This window comes from Labeo rohita, chromosome 23, assembly GCF_022985175.1.
Source record: "Labeo rohita strain BAU-BD-2019 chromosome 23, IGBB_LRoh.1.0, whole genome shotgun sequence".
Classification (NCBI taxonomy): domain Eukaryota; kingdom Metazoa; phylum Chordata; class Actinopteri; order Cypriniformes; family Cyprinidae; genus Labeo; species Labeo rohita.
Window position 1 is genome coordinate 15,307,672 of NC_066891.1, and position 21,047 is coordinate 15,328,718.

The window sequence follows — 21,047 nt, forward strand, 5'->3', positions numbered from 1 at the left end:
TAGAAACATCTGAACATGAGGTTGGAGGACCCTTTGTCAGGACATAGATCATGGACACCAGTGAAAATCAATATCAATTTCAATATCAAAAGGAAATGATAGGACTGCTATTAGATTAAAAATTATAGAGGGTCTGCACTTACATCACGGTTTGGTCAGTTACCCGGATGCGTGGCCATGTTGGAGATACTCGGATGTAAACAACAGCATTGATGCATGGTTAAAGGAGAACTCCACTCACCACCTTGTCATCCAATTGTTCATGTCTTTCTGTCTTCAGTCAGAAAGAAATTATGGTTTTTGAGGAAAACATTTCAGGATTTTTCTGCATATAATGGACTTCATTGGTGCCCCCAATTTGAACTTCTAAAATGCAGTTTAAATGCAGCTTCAAAGGGCTCTAAACGATTCCAGCCGAGGAAGAAGTGTCTTATCTAGCGAAACGATCGGTCATTGTTTTCGAAAAATAAAAATTTGTAAAAGCTTGTGTAGCACAGGCTCTGGAATGCACGTCCACGGGTCATTCTTGAACGATTCATTCATTTTGAATGAATCTTTAATGTGACTCGGGAAGAACGAGTCGTCACGTCTTCGAATCACCACAAGTTTATCATCTGTGTACTCCGACTCAGAAAGGTAGAGTATGTCAAAAAACTCCATGTTATTTTCTCCTACAACTTCAGAATCGTCCGACATCGTTGTACCTCTTTGTTTGTAAACAGCGTTTGACCTACTTGCACTTTCTTAGTTTTTGTGCGTTCGCTTTGTAAGCACTGGGTCTGTGGTTCCGCCTACGTTCTGCATGACCTTTCGACAATAGTGTGTGAACGTGCATCCCAGAGCTTTTGTGCTTAAAAAGTATACAAATTTTTATTTTTCTAAAAAAATGACAAATCGTTTTGCTAGATAAGACCCTTCTTCCTCTGCTTGTTTAGAGCCCTTTGAAGCTGCATTTAAACTACATTTTGGAAGTTCAAAATCGGGGCACCAATGAAGTCCATTATATGGAGAAACATCCTGAAATTGTTTCTTCAAAAACCATAATTTCTTCACGACTGAAGACAGAAAGACATGAACATCTTGGATGACAAGGGGGTGAGTAAATTATTTGTCAATTGTTGTCCTGAAATTGGAGTTCTTCTTTAATGTACTACTGAACATGTTGTTCTGCTAATTTATGCTGTCTAAACCACGGGAAAAATGTGTGAAAACTGCTAAATCATATAGAGAAGGACTTAGTAAGCAGGAAAGGGCGCAGTAGTTTGACAACCCTGCTGAAAAAAACAACCAAAAAAACAGACACCATCACAAAATTTTTAATGGTTTTACTGGTCATAATGGGACATGTATTGGTTTTAATGGAAACTGTAATGAACCCTGTTGGTCTCTACTGGTAATTGGTCACCTTCTATGGACCTTTCTCACATTTCCGCGTTTATCATAGCGGAAGTCGTCAAAGTTGGGTAAAATCCGTGAGCAGTGAATGGGAGAGTACCACAAATATATTTTTGCATTCACATTTGCTTAAATAACAAAAGGAAAAACTCCACGATAGTGTTTTCACGACTTTCAATCAAAGGAAAAAAATTGAGAGAGACTGATATCGGCATTCAGAAGAGCAAACAATGTCAAATGTACAGTTCCTCTCATAGACGCGCCATTAGAAACACCCTCGTGTTAACTAGGTTTTTGTAACTTGATGAAAAGGTGATATAATACAAAGTATAATGTTATAAATGTACACACATTATTTTAAACAATCAAAATATGAAAAACTTTAAAGGATTTATGATGATGACCGTTGAAACGCGTCATCAGTCTTGTGAAAAAGGTCCATTGGTGGCTTATTAAAACCAAATACACCAAAACACACAACAGAATTTTTTTTTAATGGTTTTAATGGTTAAAAGTTGATAGTTTGTAATGTTTGTAATGGTAGTTGTAGTGGAAACCATTAGAATTTTTGGGGTGGTTCTATTGTTTGTTTGTTTTTTTTCTAAGTGGTAAAGATACATATGAGCAACATCAATATTATAAGATATTAGCCTAATATTTCACCTACTTGGCCAGTGCTCCCTGGTGAAAAAACCAGCATATGCTGGTAAGTATGTTTTGATGCTGGAATGCTGGTTAGGTAGGTTTTGATGCTGGTTTAAGCTGGTCCTTTGCTGGTTTTTGCTGGTCAAGGACCAGCATGAACCAGCAAAGGACCAGCATAAACCAGCAAAGGACTAGCTTAAACCAACATGAAAACCTACCTAACCAGCATTCCAGCATCAAAACATACCTATCAGCATATGCTGTTTTTTCACCAGGGTTATGATAAGAACGAACACGAATGTTGTTAAGATTTGTGACCTGGAAATATAATTCTGGTTCAGTTTGGCCAACCACAAAACTTGTTCCTCAGACAGTTTTTGGACACTTCTCCTTAATTTGTTATAACTTTTGGCAGCCTATAGTACTCAAAATGTTTTTCCGAGTCCGACCGATTAGTACAGCCCAAAACATGACAATAACTGACCAATTTCAGCACCAATAATCGGCTAAATTTGCGAGTTGCATTCGGTTCAGTCGCATTGTTAAACGTTCTGTGCCGCCGCCACTATGGCCAATTGTTGACGCGTCGTGAAAACACTCCATACAGAAAATAGGACGACATTATCTACTCTGTTGTATGTGACCTACCATGTAGAGGCGATGTAAACGCTGTTTAGAACTTCTGACCGTTGTAGAACTTCCGAATTTCTTTTTTGTTCCTGTCAGTTCCCTAATCCACGCAGCTGTGTTAGTAAACGGCAACAGTTTCTGAATGGGTCACAACTGAAAGATACATTGTAATACAATGTAACTTTATAAATTGAAAAATAACAAAATGTTATCAATGGGAGAGTGGAAAAAAACATGAATTTATATCACTCAAATACACTATAATAAATCTATTTAATTTATTATTTATTATATAATGATTTATATAAATATAATGATATATATTTTAGACCTGTCAGGACGGATTTCGCAGGAAATTGCATACCATATTCACCTGTTTGTATCAAGTTATGTGCTTGCACAAAGAAAAGTAGCTCTGGCTCTGTTGCAGCTTACAGTTTGTTGTCACAAGGAATGAGAAAACTTGATCAAGGATGGTTCACATATTTTATACACTTCTAGACACTTCTTTGTTTTACTGTTTAAAGATACTGTTATTATATCTCAGGACTGTTAGTTACATTCGGCGTGGTGCCTTGTGGCGTTTTAAAAGGTTTTCACATTATAAATAATAAAAAAAAATTGTAAACAAGCTTTTGTGAGCTTTTAGCCTTACAGTAGTCCTGATTGGTTCTTATTTCACAGAAATACAGTTGCTTGTTACAACAACGAGTGTAAATAGAAAATAAAAGAAAATGGCAACTTAATGTACATAGTAGAATTGTCACAGTGCATATTTATATCTAAAAATTCACGTTGAATTGAAAGTGCCTCTTAAACCCATCTATTTAAACTATACAAAAACACCATAAACAAAAATTGAGCTCTCACTCAAACTGATATTTCATCTAAACTTTCTTGTGTTTCTGAACGGTTACACAGGTTTACCCCTGTTCTCTTTTTCTTTTCTTTTTTTTCAGTCCACATGATCAGCTGATCTAAATAAAGCCTTTCCTTTCCATCCTGGTCCTCTGTTTGGAGGCAATTGCACAGGGGGTGTGATTTCTGAGGTTATAGATGTATTTTGATCTGGGGAAGTTTGGCGAATGAGGAGCTCCTTAAACACGGAGTGCATCATGTGATGCACTTCCTGCAAGATAGTATGATCAAAAATACACTTTAATAGAGGAAGGCTGGAGAACTCATTAGGATTATAAATGAGCTTTAAATGTTCTGACCTTATCCACGTCTGTTGAGAATTCCTCTCCGCTTCCTCCATCGGCAGTAGATCGTCTCATTTGAGGGCTGCGAAAATTATAAATTGACCAATTTCGTCATTATTCTGTAGATAATATTTTGTGATATTAAAAGCAAGCAGTCTCATTACACACTCTAATGTTTTCCGGAGAGCCCCTGGAGAATTTCCTGGCTGTGCGTACTGTGCCGTGGGTATTTGTAATGAAACCTTTCCAGAAGTGACGTGACTTGGCCCGAGTCCCGCTTTGTCACTCGTGGCCTTAAGCCTAAAAAATGAATAAAGATAAAATTATTTAGTTTAGCTAGTGACTCAGTCATTGGTCATCATTATGCAGTAAGAATTAAGTTTTTTATTCTTTGATCATCAATAAGTAGTAAGAATAGGGTTCACATAAAGTTCACTTAAATTACATACCTACATGCTATTATGAGGTATGAGCTTTTTAATATATGGTATATGCTTTTGTTTAAGCCTGTCTGCATTACTGCATTTGTATCTACTGTATATGCATACCTTTGCATGTATATTGTTTCCGTATACATAATAAATGTTTTTAATTTGATTGTCATTCACAGTGCTTCATGGAATTGTAGTTCCTTCCCTCATTAAAGCTGTTAAATACACAGTCTTGTACCTTTGTCTGTTTGTTTGATTTACAAATACTTTTTTTTATACTTCAAATCAAGACTTTAAAGACTTTGGCACTTAATATAATAATAAAGTTTTTTTTAAAAGAATAACTACCATGTGGTTGTACTAGTACAAAAACTCCACATGGTTATAGTTCATGTCTTTGCACTCAGCAGATCACATGAAACAGTCGGTTTTACCGTGTACTTTGCTCTGCTTTCTGCTCTTCTTCTGTCTGCTGTCTGGTGTAGCTGGATTTCAAAGTTTCCTTCCCTTTCTGATCTTGGCCTCCATCCATGCTAAACAACACAGAGGGAGAGGATTGAGAAGTTTTATGACACTTTAGACTGTGGCTGGTAGTAACTGATAGTGGTATTGACTCAATAGTGATAAGTCTGTTATTCCTGTGATTCACAACTTGCTAGTATTTTAAATCAGTAAGCCTTCTAAATGCCTTTAAATACAATAATGAAAAAAAAAGACAGTGACATAAATGGGTATATAAATGCACTGATTATGGACAATCAAGCAAATAAAGAAGTGAAATTAAAAGCAGTTTCTTCACTTGACCATTTGCACAGCAACGCCCCCTCGGTTGGGTTGTTCACTCAGACAAGCTTTACAGAAAGTCCCGTTTGAATTTTAGTAAAATGTGCTCATATTTTTATTGTATATTATACCTATAAGAGCTATAATGAAGTGTAGCATTACAAAGCATTTTATCGGCCATTTTCAATGCTATCCAAGAGATGAAAACCTACCTTGACACACTGATATATTTATTTGGGATGAGACCCTTTGTTCCGTTCACCTCCCCTCTCCACCAATCAGAGGAGGCTCTGCTATGTAGGATGAGACGGTCTCCATGTTTAAAGGACAGCTCAGCTGAAGAACGGCCTGTGTAGTTGAACAAAGCTACTCCCTGCAGCTCTGCACATCAAAAAAAACCACAAGGTTTAGGCAAACTTTAAAGTTTGCTTGGAAAAGCCAAGCCAGAAAGTTCGAAGTAGTTTTATAAGCTTGAAGTTTGAAGGTTTTTTTAAAAAAAAGCTAGGAGCAGCTGGTTCATCCAAACACACACACACACTCTCACACACACGTTTGTTTTTGTGAATTGTGGGGACTTTCCATAGACTTCTGTAGTTTTTATACTGACAAAACGCTATTGTCTATCCCCTAACCCAACCCTAACCCTAAACCTACCCCTCACAGAAAACATGTTTGCAGCAGGCCGGTCCCCACAGTGTCAAAAATTTTAGGTTTTACTATCCTTGTGGGGACATTTGGTACCACAATGTAGCAAAAACAAGTACACACACACACACACACACACAGCTAAAACAAGCTGATTTAGCAAAATAACAGCTAAAACCAGTTGATTTTGAAAAAAGCAGCTAAATGCAGCTAAAACTAGTTGTTTTGCCTAAAAGTCTTAAAAAACAGCTTAAACCAGTTAATTTAGTGAAAACCAGCTAATAACCAACTACGACCAGCTATGACAGCTGATAAAAAAAAGCTAAAACCAGTTAAAACCAGCCACAAACAGATTTAACAAAAAAATACACAAAATTTAGCACAAAAAAAATAAAAAATAAAAAATAAAAACCAGGTTTAAGGTAGTTGATTTAGCTAAAAAAAAACTACAGAAAAAAAAAACAGATTAAACCAGGTAATTAAGTGAAAAACTGCTAAAAACCAGTTAAAACCAGCTATAAACAGCTAATTTAACAACAAAAAACAGCTAAAACCAGTTAATTTAGTGAAAAACAGCTAATAACCAACAACGACCAGTTATGACCAGCTACAACCAGCTGAACAGCTAAAAACGAGTTAAAACCAGTTGATTTAGGGAAAAAAAACAGCTAAATACCAGCTAAAACCAGCTAATTTAACAAAGAAAAGCTAAAAATCTGTTAAAATAGCTAATTTAGGACAAAAAAACTAGAATCCAGCTATAAATCAGTTGATTTAGCCAAAAAAGCTAATTTAACACAAAAAAAAAAAAATAATTGTGTGAAAAACAGCTACACCTAGCTACAACCAGTTAAAACCAGCTAAAACTAGTTAATACCAGCTACAAACAGCTAATTTAACAACAACAACAAACAATCAGAAAAAACAACTAAAACCAGTTAAAACCAGCGACAAATGGCTAATTTAACAAAAAAAACAAAAAAACAAACAAACAGCTAAAGCCAGCTAATTTAGTAAAAAACAGCTAAAAATTAGCTAAAACCAGTTGATTTAGGGGAAAAACAGCTAAATATCAGCTAAAACCAGCTGATTTAGAAAAATAAAGCAAAAAATTTGCTAAACCAGTTGATTTAGCAAAAAGGTTAAACCAGTTCATTTAGTGAAAAACTAATAACCAGCTACAACCAGCTAAATCAGCTAAGGCCAGCTGATTTAGAAAAAAATAGCTAAAACCATCTAAAACTAGCTGATTTAGCACATAAAGCTAAAAATCACCAGTTAATTTAGCAAAAAAAAAAAGGTTAAACCAGTTCATTTAGTGAAAAACAACTAATAACCAGCTAAAGCCAGTTGAACAGCTAAAAACCAGCTAAAACTAGCTGATTTAGCACATAAAGCTAAAATTAGCTAAACCAGGTGGTTTAGCAAAAAAAAGTTTAAACCAGTTCGTTTAGTGAAAAACAACAAATAACCATCTACAACTAGCTAAAGTCAGCTGAAAACCCACTAAAACCAACTGATTTAGCAAAAAAACACTAATTCATTTAACGAAAACAGCTAATATCCAGCTCAAACCAACTGTTTTAACATAAAACAGCTAAAACAGTTTAAACTGTTTCAATTATGGCTCAGAAGAAGAATAATAAGCTTAAATAGTAGAGAGTAGTAAGTTAGCTTTTGAAAGCCAACTTAGTTATGTCTGCTAAATGGCAAATGTTGATAAGTAAACCATCATATCAACCTTACCATCTTTTGCTTCTTTAATTTGAGATTGGTCTGATTCTCCATCTCCTTCCTCTGCTACAGCCTCACTGTACACATTAGAAATATTGAGTCGTGTTAATTTTATTTGTATAACGCTTTTCACAATTCACACTGTTTCAAAGCAGCTTTACCAAAAATCAGAATGTTTGTTTATAATATGTTAGCACATTTTTATCCATACTGTATGTGTGGGAGCATAGAGTACTGGGATGGTGCCTCATTCTTACCAGTCATCTTCTTCCAGTGTCATGCACTTTTCATACACTGGCCCAGGCAATTCATTCTGGCTGGGGAAGATGCTCTCGTGTTGGATAATGATGCTCTTGACTAGCGAGTTGATGCGCTGAAGCTCTGCCGCATCGCCGTTGTTTGGCCCCCTCACCAGACTGGGACCAAAACACACTGCCAGGTTATAGGGCTGCATCATGTTCTCATCACTGTACTGGGAGACACTTTACACACACACATACAGACATTCAGATGTGGAGGTTTTGTGATCGAAAAAGGGCAAAACCCAATGACCCCCTGTAATACTCACTGGTGAAGGAACGCAAAAAGATATCTCATGACAATGACGAGTGGGGCAGGATATGAGGAGATGATGCACTTCAGCTGCATTACTTTTTTAGTCTCGTCATCTATTTCTGTAAGGGAGGTGAAGTTAAAGATGTTTGTTAGTTATAGGTCGACAAAAATAAACGTTTAATTGATATGCATTTAAAATGGTCAGCCAAATATTGACTTTTGTCCAGTGAAATGTTCTCTAAAATGAGAATCAACTACCAATAGCTAGCAGCAAATCAATAATAGCAAAAGTCAGTAAATATTACTTAAAAAAACAAAAACAAAACAGCTAAACTCAGTTTATTTAGCGAAAATCAGCTAAACCAGTAAAAAACAGCTGATTAAAAAAAGAGTTTAAAACCAGCTAAAAACCAGCTAAAACCAGTTTATTTAGAAATAAACAGCTAAAGATAAGCTAAAACCAGTTAAAGCCAGCAGATGTAACATAAAAACAGCTAAAACAAGTTAAAAACAGTTAAAACCAACTGATTAAAAAAAACAGCTAAAACCAGTGTTCAGCGAAAACAGTTAAAGAGTAACTAAAACCAGTTAAAACCACCTGATTTAGCAAAACCAGCTAAAAACCAGTTAAAACCAACTGATTTAGGAAAAACAGCTAAAAACAAGCTAAAACCAGTTTATTTAGAAATAAACAGCTAAAGATCAGCTAAAACCAGTTATAGCCAGCAGATGTAACATAAAAACAGCTAAAACAAGTTAAAACCAGCTGATTTAACAAACAACTAAAAAAACAGCTAAAACCAACTGATTTAGCAAAAACAGCTAAACCCAGTTTATTTAGCAAAAACAGCTAAAGATCAGTCAAAATCAGTTACAACTAGAGGATTTAACAAAAAATAGCTAAAAAAAAAAAAACTACAAGTTGATTTAGCAAAAACAGCTAAAAAAACAGCTAAAACCAGATGATTTAACAAACAACAACAAAAAACAGCTAAAATCAGTTTATTTAGCAAAAAACAGCTAAACACTAGCAGATTTAATTTTTGATTGAGAAAAAAACAGCTACAAACCAGCAAAATGTTTTTGGGACAATTAGAAAAATATAAGTTGTAGTACTTACAATAAAAATATTGTAAAATAATATATTTTATAATATATATATATATATATATATATATATATATATATATATATCATTTAAAAAAATTCTATTTAAAAAAACATACCCAATATATATATTCAATAATATATATATATATATATATATATATATATATATATATATATATGTATGTATATATATATAAATATTTTCAGTATTGAAAAGAAAGAATGATATATAATAATTAATAAGTTTCTTAATGTAATAGTATACACTAGAAATAAAAAAACTGTTGGTAAAAAAAAAGTGCTCACAAAGGCTGCATGTATTGTAAACATACAGTAAAAACAGTAATATTGTGAAATATTATTACAATTTAATATAATATAATTATTAATAATTATATAATATTTATATAATTAATATATTAAAATTTAATAATTATATAATTAATAATATTAATTATTACAGTTTAATATTATTTGTTAAGTACAATTATTATTTGAAACAAAAATCTTTTGTAATGTCATAAATGTCTTTACTGTCACTTTAGATTAATTTAATGCATCCTTACCAAAAAAAAAAGTATTAATTTCTTAAAAAACAAACAAACAAAAAAACAGTAATGTACATCATTTTGCTGGAGTTTTAATCAGGCACTGAATAGGGCTAAATAAGGCTACTGGCTAACTAAAAATGAGACTTCAATATGTCCTTCCCAAACTTCCTGTTTAAATAGAAAATCTTATCACAGGAAAGAAATCACACACACAGTCAACATACAAGCGTACAAGCACATGATAGTGTAGTAAAGTGCTCTTACGCCCACATTCCATCAGCTGCTCATAACTGTCCTCAGGAAAGAGGGGTTTCTCTAGTCCTCGAAAATAAAGTTTCAGCACTCCAGCAACAGAGTCCATGTCACACCCCTCATCAGCGAGCGGGTCATCGCCTACGGATAAATTCACAAATCGCAGCCTATTACTAATACTCAGAGAAAGGGAGGGGAATATCATCACCCAACACACATACCTTTCTCAAACGCATCCTTCAGCTGATTCACCACCATCTGAGATCCCGGCACTCTGAACAATCCCTCATGATGTAAACCTTACCAGAGAAAAACAGTGAATAGGTCAGAAAACCAGTGATTAAGATGGAAAGAATGGTAGAAAGAGGCATTATCTACTGCCTTAGATTCACCATTGAGGTTGATGAAGCGAATGCAACTTTCCACCACAGCTGGAATGAGCTGTCCCGATGCCTAATAGGGAGTAAACACAGAGTGAGTCAGTTGCCTTGAACTTGTTTGAGTAAATCCAGAACACTTCTTGAATCAGAGAGATTTACTTGGATGTATAACAGTAGATCTCCATTAAAGAGCTTCTGGCTGATCTGGGTACCAGGATAACTCTTTTTATGACGCACAGATCTTTTGGAGCGTGTTCTAAATAAACAGAAATGTTTAATTATAGTCAAGAAATGCTTCACCACTAACAATAAAAACAAGCCTTTTTGCTCTTGCTACCCTACATTTACAAATATTTTTTATTTCATACAAAATATATATATTTTAAGCCTTAATTTCCTTACCTGGAATGATTACTGTCAACACTTTCAGCTGATAAGAGAAAGAAGCAGAAGAACAAAATTGAAGAAATTGTTTCACTTGTTTGTGTTGTCTTTGCTTTACAACAATTTCTGTAAAAATAGGAGACATTATTCCACCTTTCTGAATGGCAACCTTCAGCAGGTCATGTTTGGCCTCCAGTTTTGATATTAAAGAGCTGTTACATAGATGGTCCCTGACTTTCTGCAATATAAAATATAGAAAATGTCAGACAAAAACAGCAACAGAGATTATACTACTACTACTACTACACTAGCAGTCAAAAGTATTGGGACAGTAATATTTTTCATGTTCTTTTTCTGTTTTTTTTTTCTGTTCACCAAGCCTGCATTTATTTAATCAAAAATACAGCAAAAGCAGTAATACTGTGAAATATTTTTACTATTTAAAATAACTGCTTTCTATTTAAATATATTTTAAAATGTTATTTATTTCTGTGATCAAAGCTACATTTTCCACATCATTACTCATTTAAATATGCTGATTTGCTGTTCAATAAACATTTGTTGATGCTGAAAATTCAGCTTTGAAATCACAGGAATGAATTACATTTTAAAATATATTCAAATAGAAAACAGTTGTTTTAAATAGTAAAATTATGAAACAGTTGTACTGTTTTTGCTGGACTTTGAATCAAATAAATGCAGGCTTGGTAAGCAGAAGAGATTTCTTGTTAAAAAACATTAAAAATGTCCAAAAACTTTTGACCAACATTATAGAAATATATTAATGTTATTATTTGTTTAATTTTAATTGTACACACACACACACTGCATATATATATATATAACAGAAATATAATATATACATAACAGAAGAATAATTTCTTTCTATCAATGTTGAAAAATGTTTTGAAAAGTAAAAAAAAAAAATGCATATAAGTATATAATTTTTTATATTAAATATTTAATATAACAACAATAATTTCATAAAAATAACTATTTATTTATTTAGATAGAAAAAAAGAATCAGACAAGAGTAAAGTATCAGAAAAAAACAACTGTATTTTATGTTTTTACATTAACAATGTAATCAATATTCCATTTAATAAAGCCAAGTATGAATCTCACCAAGTTAGTGTTTTTAAGAATTTTACATTTATTTCAAAATAATAACTCAAGGCAGTAACAATTTAAATAATAATATTTTTTTTTTTGTGAACTTATGTTCAGCTATTCTTATTAATTAAATTAACTTTTAACTATTTTTTTGGATCATCAATCATCAAAGCACAGTAAATACTGGTCACAGACATGGACATTTACTTTAAATTTCACCAAGCTGATTATTTACTAAAAACTCCCACAGATCATGTTTTCATGTCATTTTAAGTCTTATTTTGACATAACAAAGTGGCTATATTTAAGTGTGTGAGTTTACTTACTTTTTAAATTAGTCTTCCCATTAACATCATTATATTGTTCATTCAGACTGATTCGTGTACGTGAAACGTGCACAAACACAAGGCGGGATTTATCACATGAACCAATCACAGCCTACAATAACACCAGTCATATCCAATCATATTGCGATGGAGGCACTGCCTCTCTCACGTGTCTTTGCCCCATTCAATCTCAATTACCCCCCATGCTTTAGGGGGTCTGTTAAAACTCAGTGGGCTCAGGGGAGGCGATAGAGATGCAGACTCCTGCTGTACCTTTACCTTGTGGTGGTTGTTTTTTTTTTTTTTTTACAACTGATATACACTTTTTAATGCTATATTTTATTTTTGTACTATGATTTTTTTTCCTTTTATAGACAGATAGATAGATAGATAGATAGATTACCGAGAAGTACAAACTCTCAGTGTCCGGAAGACTGGCTCTGCGTTTCAGCTGATATGTCTTACTGACTGATATATCACCCTCTGGTGATGATGGGATGATGGGAAAGTCTGGGGCAGATCCAAATGTGTCCTCGACAATACCATCCAGCATGGAAGTCTGAGCTGACTGAAGTAATTTGCCAGACTGCAAAAAATGTTTATGTAAGTTCATATTTAGACAAACCTGAATTCTAAGAAGTACACAAAAACACAATTTTCCCTCATGCAAATATCCATACATCTATCCATCTATTTTCATAGTAGTGTCGCATTTGATGCTATGGGGTTTGCGTACCTCTTCAACCTCCATGGTGACTGAAGACAGCCTGGACTGCAGCTGCTGAAAACGGGTCACCAGCTCGGCCATCATCTCAGACTTTGCTGACACCTCAACTACCTGGAAGAGGAAACGTACATAAGCAACCACACATTTCTCCGCTTGTACAGACACGTTTTATCAGGCAGTACCTGGTCGCCGTCGTAGGGTTGGTACTGAAAGCGGAGGGGCAGGCAAAAGGCAGAGATGTTGGCCTGCATGAGAGTGTCTCTATCCTGGTTCTGGCTCAGTTCTAACAAAGCTGTGTCCAGCTGATGCATCCCAGCGCTCACGTTCTGCTGGGCCCATTGGCGACTGGCCAGGTAATATCGAAAAACCTTAGATATGGACTGGTGGTAACCTAGATCACAGCACTGAGAGGACATGGAATGAGAGGTTGAGTTAAACCTGCTTAGTACTGAAACCTTATTATTTAGATTGAATGTAGTGAACTCACATCTATGAGAGCGGAGAGATCCTGAAGGTAGTATTTGTTCATGCATGCATTTGCTGCAGCCAAGTTGAGCAGGTAATCATTGCGCGCTTTTGTGCACTTTAGCTGAATCTCCTGAACTTTACTTTGTCTCTGTGCACACATAAAAAGATATGAGATGTAACCTCAGATGTTACTGGAACAATCACTTTTCCACACACATTCAGTGAGTCACAAGTCGAATCACACAAGGTGGCCACAATAACCAACCGCTGATCTGTATTCTGCCAATCACATGCAGAGAACACTTGCCCTACATCACTCTGCACGGTGGAAACTGCAACTCAAGTTCATGCAGGCAAAACATTCTGTTGCTCTCTTGATTCTGTCACCGGGCAGATATTCTTTTCTTTTTTTTTGTCACATAATCCTAAATAATTTGGACATATTCCTAATTTTCTTTAAAAGCAAAATAAAAAAAAATTGTGGCCATGAATTAAAAACATAAAACAGTTATTTTAAACTGTACTATTATATTGTAAATAATATTTAACAACATTCCTTAGTTTATTTTTAATTAAATAAATGCCCAAGTGAGCATAAGAAAAAGTGACTTCTTCAAAGATGTATACATATATATATATATATATATTATATAAAATTGAATGTACAGCAAAAGCAGTAAAATTCTGAAATATTTTTTACTATTTAAAATAACTGTTTTCTATTTGAATATATTTAAAAATGTCCTGTGATCAAAACTAAATTTTCAGCATCATTACTCCAGTCTTCAGTGTCACATGATCCTTCACAAATTATTCTAATATGCTGATTTGCTGTTCAATAAACATTTTCTATTGTTATTATTATTATTATTATTATTATCATCAATATTTAAAATTGTTGAGTACATTTTTTCAGGATTCTTTGATGAATAGAAAGATCCAAAGATCAGCATTTATCTGAAAAAAAAAAAAGATTTTGTAACATTATACTCTATACTATTCAAAGCCAGTATTGTATTTAGTTATTTATTCATTCATTTATTTATTTTTGTGAAAGAATAGTAAAAATATTTCAAAAATTCTACTGTTTTTGCTGTACTTTGGATCAAATAAATGCAGGCTTGGTGAGCAAAAGAGACGTCTTATTAAAAATATAAAAAATCTTACTGTTCAAAAACTTTTGACTGGTAGTGCATGTGGGAAAAATAATGGAAAGTGGAAATTCTCTCTTTTTAATATTTTATTTATTTATTGGTAATAAACATTATGCCACAAGTGCTGTCGGTTGAGTTTAACTTGTACCATTGAACCTTAAACATATCCTATTTATAACCATTTCATTCACAACTCTTTCATATGTTGGTATTAAAAGGGGAGATATACTTTCTCTTTTTGTCTTTCCATCTTTTTAGATGCACTTTGCTTCTGCTTTTCCTCCAGTCTGACTGCCTCCTTTAATTTGCCTTCTGCAGACAGGAACTCAGTGTAGTATTGGTAATATGTCTTCAAGGTCTGTTTTCAACAAAAATAGGAATGAGATTTGCAGTCACATTTTACAATCCATTAACTGTAAATGCAAGCAAACATCGTTTCTAAAAGAAAAATGTAGTTCGATGAGAGGAAGGAAGGGTTAAGCTCACTGTATGAAGTTCGGCGGTGACCTTCAAAAGTCCATCCTGTAACTGGGTGCAAATGTCTCTGCTCTGAAAAACATAAATAATAAAAACAGAAAGATAAATGATCATTTAGCAGCTGTGTATTGCAATGTCAGACGAGCGCAAGGTGACTATGTCAAAGGCATTGTCTGCAAAGTGTCAGTGCAAAGGAAGCCACATGTATATACGTGGGCATGTTTTCTCCTTCAAGTCTAGTAATGTGTGGGTGTTTCATTTTGCAAATGTGGAAGGATGTGAAAATGTGTGAATGTGTGTATGTATGTGTGTGTGATGGTGGGTGTGTACCCGTTTGGCCAGGCGCTGGGCATGTTCAACACAGTGTGAAAGCTGCTGAGGCAGAGTGTTGCTGTAGCTGTCACTCAAGAAACTGTGATCTCTGCTCTCCTGACGTGTTTGTGTCAACAACACCTGCCAGCAGTTAACCACTGACTGATAGCTGGGCTCCTTCCTGAAGGGGACAGGAACCAAGAAATTGAGTTACCAAGTTCCTGGTAAGCAACATATACATAGCTTGCTTTGCCTAAAATAAACATTGTTGGGGGTAATGCATTACCAGTAACAGCAATCAGATTACTTTTTTCAAGTAACTAGTAAATTAATATTACTTTTTAATTTACAAAAAAAATATCTAAGTTACATCTTCAAATATGTAATGCCAGTTACTCTTTTTCCCCATTTACTGATTGACAGCTCTTCTGTCCCCATGTTGAGAGAAATTAGGAGTAAGTGCATGTAAACACGTTGCTTATTGTAGTTTGAGACTAAATGTGAACATGCATTTATTTACTCATTTCACTTGTACAAAAACAGATTCAGTAATCCTTAAAATGAATAAAAACAGTGAAATGCAAACTTAGAATATGATGCAAATCTGCAATAATTGAATGTTAACTTTAAATCCTTTATGTATTTAATTCCGTCAGCCTGAGATTCATTACACTTTTGGTGTGGGGGATTTTACATTTGCCAAAAATAGAACTGTTTTATATTACAAGCAAACAAGGAAGCCCAGCCCAGGTGAGAAACAGTAATGCAAAAGCAACGTAATGCGTTACTTTTCATAAAATGTTCTACGTAATGCAATTAGCTACTTTTTTAGGGAGTAAGGCAAACTATTGTGCATTACTTTTAATGCATTACACTAAACACTAAAAATAAATATATACACAACTGTTTAAAATCTGGGGTCAGTCATTTTTTTAAATTTCTTTTTTAAAGAAATTAATACTTTTAATGAAAAAGTATGCACTAAATTGATTAAAAGTGTTAATAATGTCACAAAAGTTTTCTAATTTAAATAAATGCTTGAGTAATGGCTGGAAGTAATCACTGGAATAAACTGCATTTTGAAATATATTAAAGGGGTCATCGGATGCTAAGTTCACTTTTACATGTTGTTTGAACATTAATGTGTGTTGGCAGTGTACAAATCTATAATGATAAAAATCCATGCAGTGGTTTTTAATTAATCTGTAAAAATAAGATTCCCTTTTTCAAATCGAGCCGTTCTCAGATGCCTGCCGGTGTGGCGTCACACCCACAGAGGCCGCTCCCACGATAGTTGATTGACATGAGTGTTTTACCTCAGATCAGCTGTAACAGTCCAACCTCCATGTTTTGATGCCGGAGCACGGATGTAAGTTAGACAAGAATTGAGCGATTAAGGTGTTGTGTTGCTGGATGTAATAATGAACATAGTGGTCGTCATTTACTCCCGTCATCTGAGGCGCTGAAGATGCAGTGGATTACGTTTGTTTGTGAAGCGAATGTGCCTCCCGATCTACATATATCCGTCTATGTTCACGCGAATCATTTGTGATCCAGCTACATTTAGCGGCTAAATGCGGCTAAAGTAAACATGCTCGTCACTCCACAGAGAGAAGAGAGGGGCGGAGCGAGCAGAGCTCATTTGCATTTAAAGCAGCCTCGACCAGAATGGGATGATTTTTGCAGAGCTGATTTTGGGAAGGTAAAAAGGGTGTTGTTTTACACTACCAGGAAAATTTTTGAGAATTTTATCCAAAGTATATTATAGACTTTTCATTACGACCCTAAAGAATCATATCAGCTTGTGGAAAATGTGCATCCGATGACCCCTTTAAAACAGATAGCTTAAACAGTTAAAATAGTTACTTTAAATTGTAATAATAATTTAGAATATTACTAATTTTACTGTGTTTTTAAACAAATAAATGCAGCCAGGGTGAACATACAAGACTTCTGTCAAAAACACTTTGTAACACTTTACAGCAGGGGTGTCAAACTCAGTTCCTGGAGGGCCGCAGCCCTGCAGAGTTTTGTTCCAAACTTGCTCCAACACACATACTACGCAGTTTTCAATTAGGCCTGAAGGACTTGATTAGTTGGATTAGGTGTGTTTAATTAGGGTTGCATCTAAACACTGCAGGGCTGCGGCCCTCCAGGACCGAAGTTTGACACCTCTGTTTTACAGTTACTTGTTAATAGTTAATTTACAGTATAGCTTAATCTTTGTTAATGTTAGTTAATAAAAATGCAACAATTCATTCTTAGTTTATTTGTTTAGGTACATTAAATAATATTAACAGATACAATTTTTGATTTTAGTAATGTATCACTAAATGTTGAAATCAAAATTATGAATGCTTTAAAAGTATTTGTCGGTGTTAATGTAAATAACGTAAGCTAATGTTAACAAATTTAACCTTAGTGTAAAGAGTTACCAAACTTTTCAACCAACCTCTTTTGATTGGAAGTATAATATGTTATTGTGTCATTTTTGCTTGAAAATTGTGTTTGTGCTATCTTTCTTTAAAATAAATTGTTCTTACAAGGTTTTTAAGGGTAGCAAAAGTGGCCACCTTTTTGGCACTTGCTGTATATATAAAATTCATTCGTAGGTCAAAGAGATAGTTCACCCAGAAATGAAAATTCTGTCATTAATTATCTCATTGTCAATTACCTCATGTCGTTCCAAACTTGTGAGACCTTCGTTCATCTTCAGAACACAAACTAAGATATTTTTGATGAAATCCGAGAGCTTTTTGACACGGCATAGACAGCAACGCAACTGACACTTTCAAGGCCCAGAAAGGTAGTGAAAACATTGTTAAAATAGTCCATGTGACATCAGTGGTTCAACTGTAATGTTACGAAGCTACAAGAATATTTTTTGTGTGCAAAGAAAACAAAAATAACGACATTTTACTCAACAGTTTCTTCTCTTCTGTGTCAGTCTACGCCGCATGTTCATAACAGTACCACGACGCATACATGCTGTCTATGTAGGGTCAGAAAGCTCTCGGATTTCATCATTAGAACAACAAGAGGGTGAGTATTTAATGACAGAATTTTCATTTTTGTTTGAACTATCCCATTAAAAACATTTTTTTCTTTGCATATGCTCACTTCCTGGTTCTGGAGGAAAACTTGTCACACAGTTTGTCCAGTGAGCGGGCGTACTCCCCCTCGATCTCGCCTCGTCTGCGCAAATAATCGATAAGATCTTGGAACACCTGAGTCTTCTGCTCTACCTGACCGTCAAATATCCTCAGCTGCTCCGCCAGCTGCAAACGCACCTCTAGTGGAGACAAAGAAAGACAGATAAATACTATTTCTATAGTTCCTCTCTGTTAATGTTTCATTTGACAAGTGTCAAATGAACTAGACTATGTTGTTCACAAAGTTTAACAAGACGGCTAGCTATAGCGAGATAGATAGACAGATAGACAGATCTGTGATTTTGAAAGCACATACAAAACTAGAAAGAGGAACTGATCAGCAAAGCTTATCTCATTGCAAAGGAATTAGTTTGTGTTTATGTTAGGACATCTGTTACCTTTAATCTGCGTATCATAGTCCCCTGTCCCCAATCTGTCTCTCCACAGTTTGACATGGGACGTCATTGTAGCTTCAACTAGGTGAATAAACAGATGTCATGTATTTGAAATAGATTTCCATTGCTACTTACTTTTGACTAATCTATATGACCCATAGAAATGAGAAACGCTGACTTTTAATGCATACTCCACATTCATATTCATTGTCATTTCATCCATTTTAACGCCAAAATCAATCACAAGGTCAAAATTATACTCACAATTTCTTTGTCTTAGTTAATTCATTTGGTTAATTTGGACTATAATAATCAACAAAAACTTGATTTGTCCACCTACTTGTCCAAGTACTCAGGCAACCAACCATTGTGTAAAATAATAATTTGCAGCAAATATATAAACATTCTCAGCAGTTAAAAGAGAAGTTCACTTCCAGAAAAAAAACAAACAAAAAAAAAAAAAAACAGATAACATACTCAACCCGTTGTCATCCAAGATGTTCATGTCTTTCTTTCTTCAGTCGTCAAGAAATTATGTTTTTATAGTGGACTTCTATGGTGGCCATGGGTTTGAACTTCCAAAATGTAGTTTAAATGTAGCTTTCAGCCGAGGAATAAGGGCGAAACAATTGGTCATTTTCTAAAAAAAAAAAAAAAAAAAAAAAAAAAAAAATATATATATATATATATATATATATATATATATCTATACTTTTTAACCTCAAATGCAATACAAACATCTTGGATGACAACGTGGTGAGTACATTATCTGTAAATTTTTGTTCTAGAAGTGAACTACTTCTTTAACATAATATAAAATGTCTTGTATAATATATTTAGATTCAAATAAAACAGACAAACTGGGAATTAATAAGCATATATACGCATATAAAGCAATTTCTATATGAAGACACTGTATATTCATTCATCAGCTCATTGTAATCTCCAACAGGAGTGTCCTTATTCAATGTGACAGCGGTCCTTCGTCATGCCATGACCTAAAGTACAGTGGATGTACAGTTCACTGTTCAATTTTAATGAACAAGTTGCACATCTAGGGTGTCAAAAAAAGGGGAAGGTAGCAGACTTCCTGTGTTTAGAGCAAATCAGACGCAGCAGCACACTCTCACCATGAGTCATGACAACAGGCCACCCCCTCAGACTCTCTCCTTCTATCACTCTTCACAGAAACTTCCTCATTTACATCTCATGAAAATAAGCAATCATTCAATGAAATAATTGCTTTCAGATCTTCATGTTAACAGAGGTATTTAGAATTTAAAAACACATGTTTCACAACAAACATTTTTTAAATATATTTTCATGAGGTTAGATTTACCTTCACCTACTCATGCTGGCTCATGTTAAAACTTCGTTTTACAGAATATTATTTTCTGACGAAGCAATATATGTGAAAAAAAGTTTAATATGCATTATGAATTATATTTGTATACTTTTTAACCAAAGTTAATGTGTGAAAATGAATAGCACATGCAAACTGACAGCTACAAAAGTTAGTAAAAATCCTACACAATAAAACAACTAAATTATAAACATAAAACTATTTTTGCATTGCATGTAAGTAAACCCACAACACTTACCTTAGTAATTCCTGGAGACGTTCACATTGGCATTCTCAATATATCCTTCTAAACAGCTTCACAACTCCCTCAGTATCGCTTGTCCAAAACAAAAACCTGAGAAACTATCTTTCCCTCGTGCGTAAGCACTGTGAGATGGAGAAAGACAAGACCGTTCTCCTTCCTCACTCGGTCACTGTGTGCTGACAGTAAGTGTGCTGAATGCTCGGTAAAACCTTACATTACTGGCCCCTCCTCCCTCACCGTGCTGTCTCACTTTCACAAACACTATCTTTTCAGTTCAGATTCAGGCAGCCTGAACTGACTTTTTTGAGGTTACACGTCTTAGTAATGGCTATTTACGTCTGCCCATTTAGAGATTTTAAAGGACTGATGTCATTTTGAAAGTAAGTGGAGGTTTCCATTGAAGATTTTCCCACATAGGTCACCAATAACAAGGTTGCTAAAACAAACAAAAAGTAGTGGAAACGCTTTGATTTTGATGCAGCTAAAGTAATAGCTGCTTTGACCTCCAAATAAGCATTTTTGACCTTTCAGTTTTCCCTCTACAGAAGAAGCAGCAGCTTGTATGGATCCGATTGCATCTCATCATTTTTGTTCACTTGTGCACCTGCATTGTTCCTAT

At 34.5% G+C, this 21,047-nt stretch overlaps 1 protein-coding gene across 1 annotated transcript; it reads right to left on the reverse strand.

Annotated features, from left to right (window-relative positions):
* Positions 1–1,310: 1,310 nt before the first annotated feature.
* Positions 1,311–20,730, reverse strand: arhgap4a (Rho GTPase activating protein 4a). Its single transcript, XM_051096008.1, has 24 exons — positions 20,423–20,730; positions 18,825–18,902; positions 18,395–18,566; positions 15,293–15,455; positions 14,972–15,034; positions 14,715–14,843; positions 13,351–13,479; positions 13,046–13,267; positions 12,873–12,974; positions 12,540–12,722; positions 10,851–10,935; positions 10,716–10,743; positions 10,473–10,569; positions 10,326–10,386; positions 10,155–10,232; positions 9,946–10,074; positions 8,034–8,139; positions 7,723–7,947; positions 7,478–7,542; positions 5,299–5,467; positions 4,738–4,836; positions 4,041–4,172; positions 3,888–3,954; positions 1,311–3,799 (listed from the first exon to the last, which is right to left on the reverse strand). The coding sequence occupies exons 2-24, from the start codon at positions 18,889–18,891 to the stop codon at positions 3,626–3,628; spliced, it is 2,745 nt and encodes a 914-aa protein (XP_050951965.1). The 5' UTR covers positions 18,892–18,902; positions 20,423–20,730; the 3' UTR covers positions 1,311–3,625.
* Between the last annotated feature and the right edge of the window lie 317 nt (positions 20,731–21,047).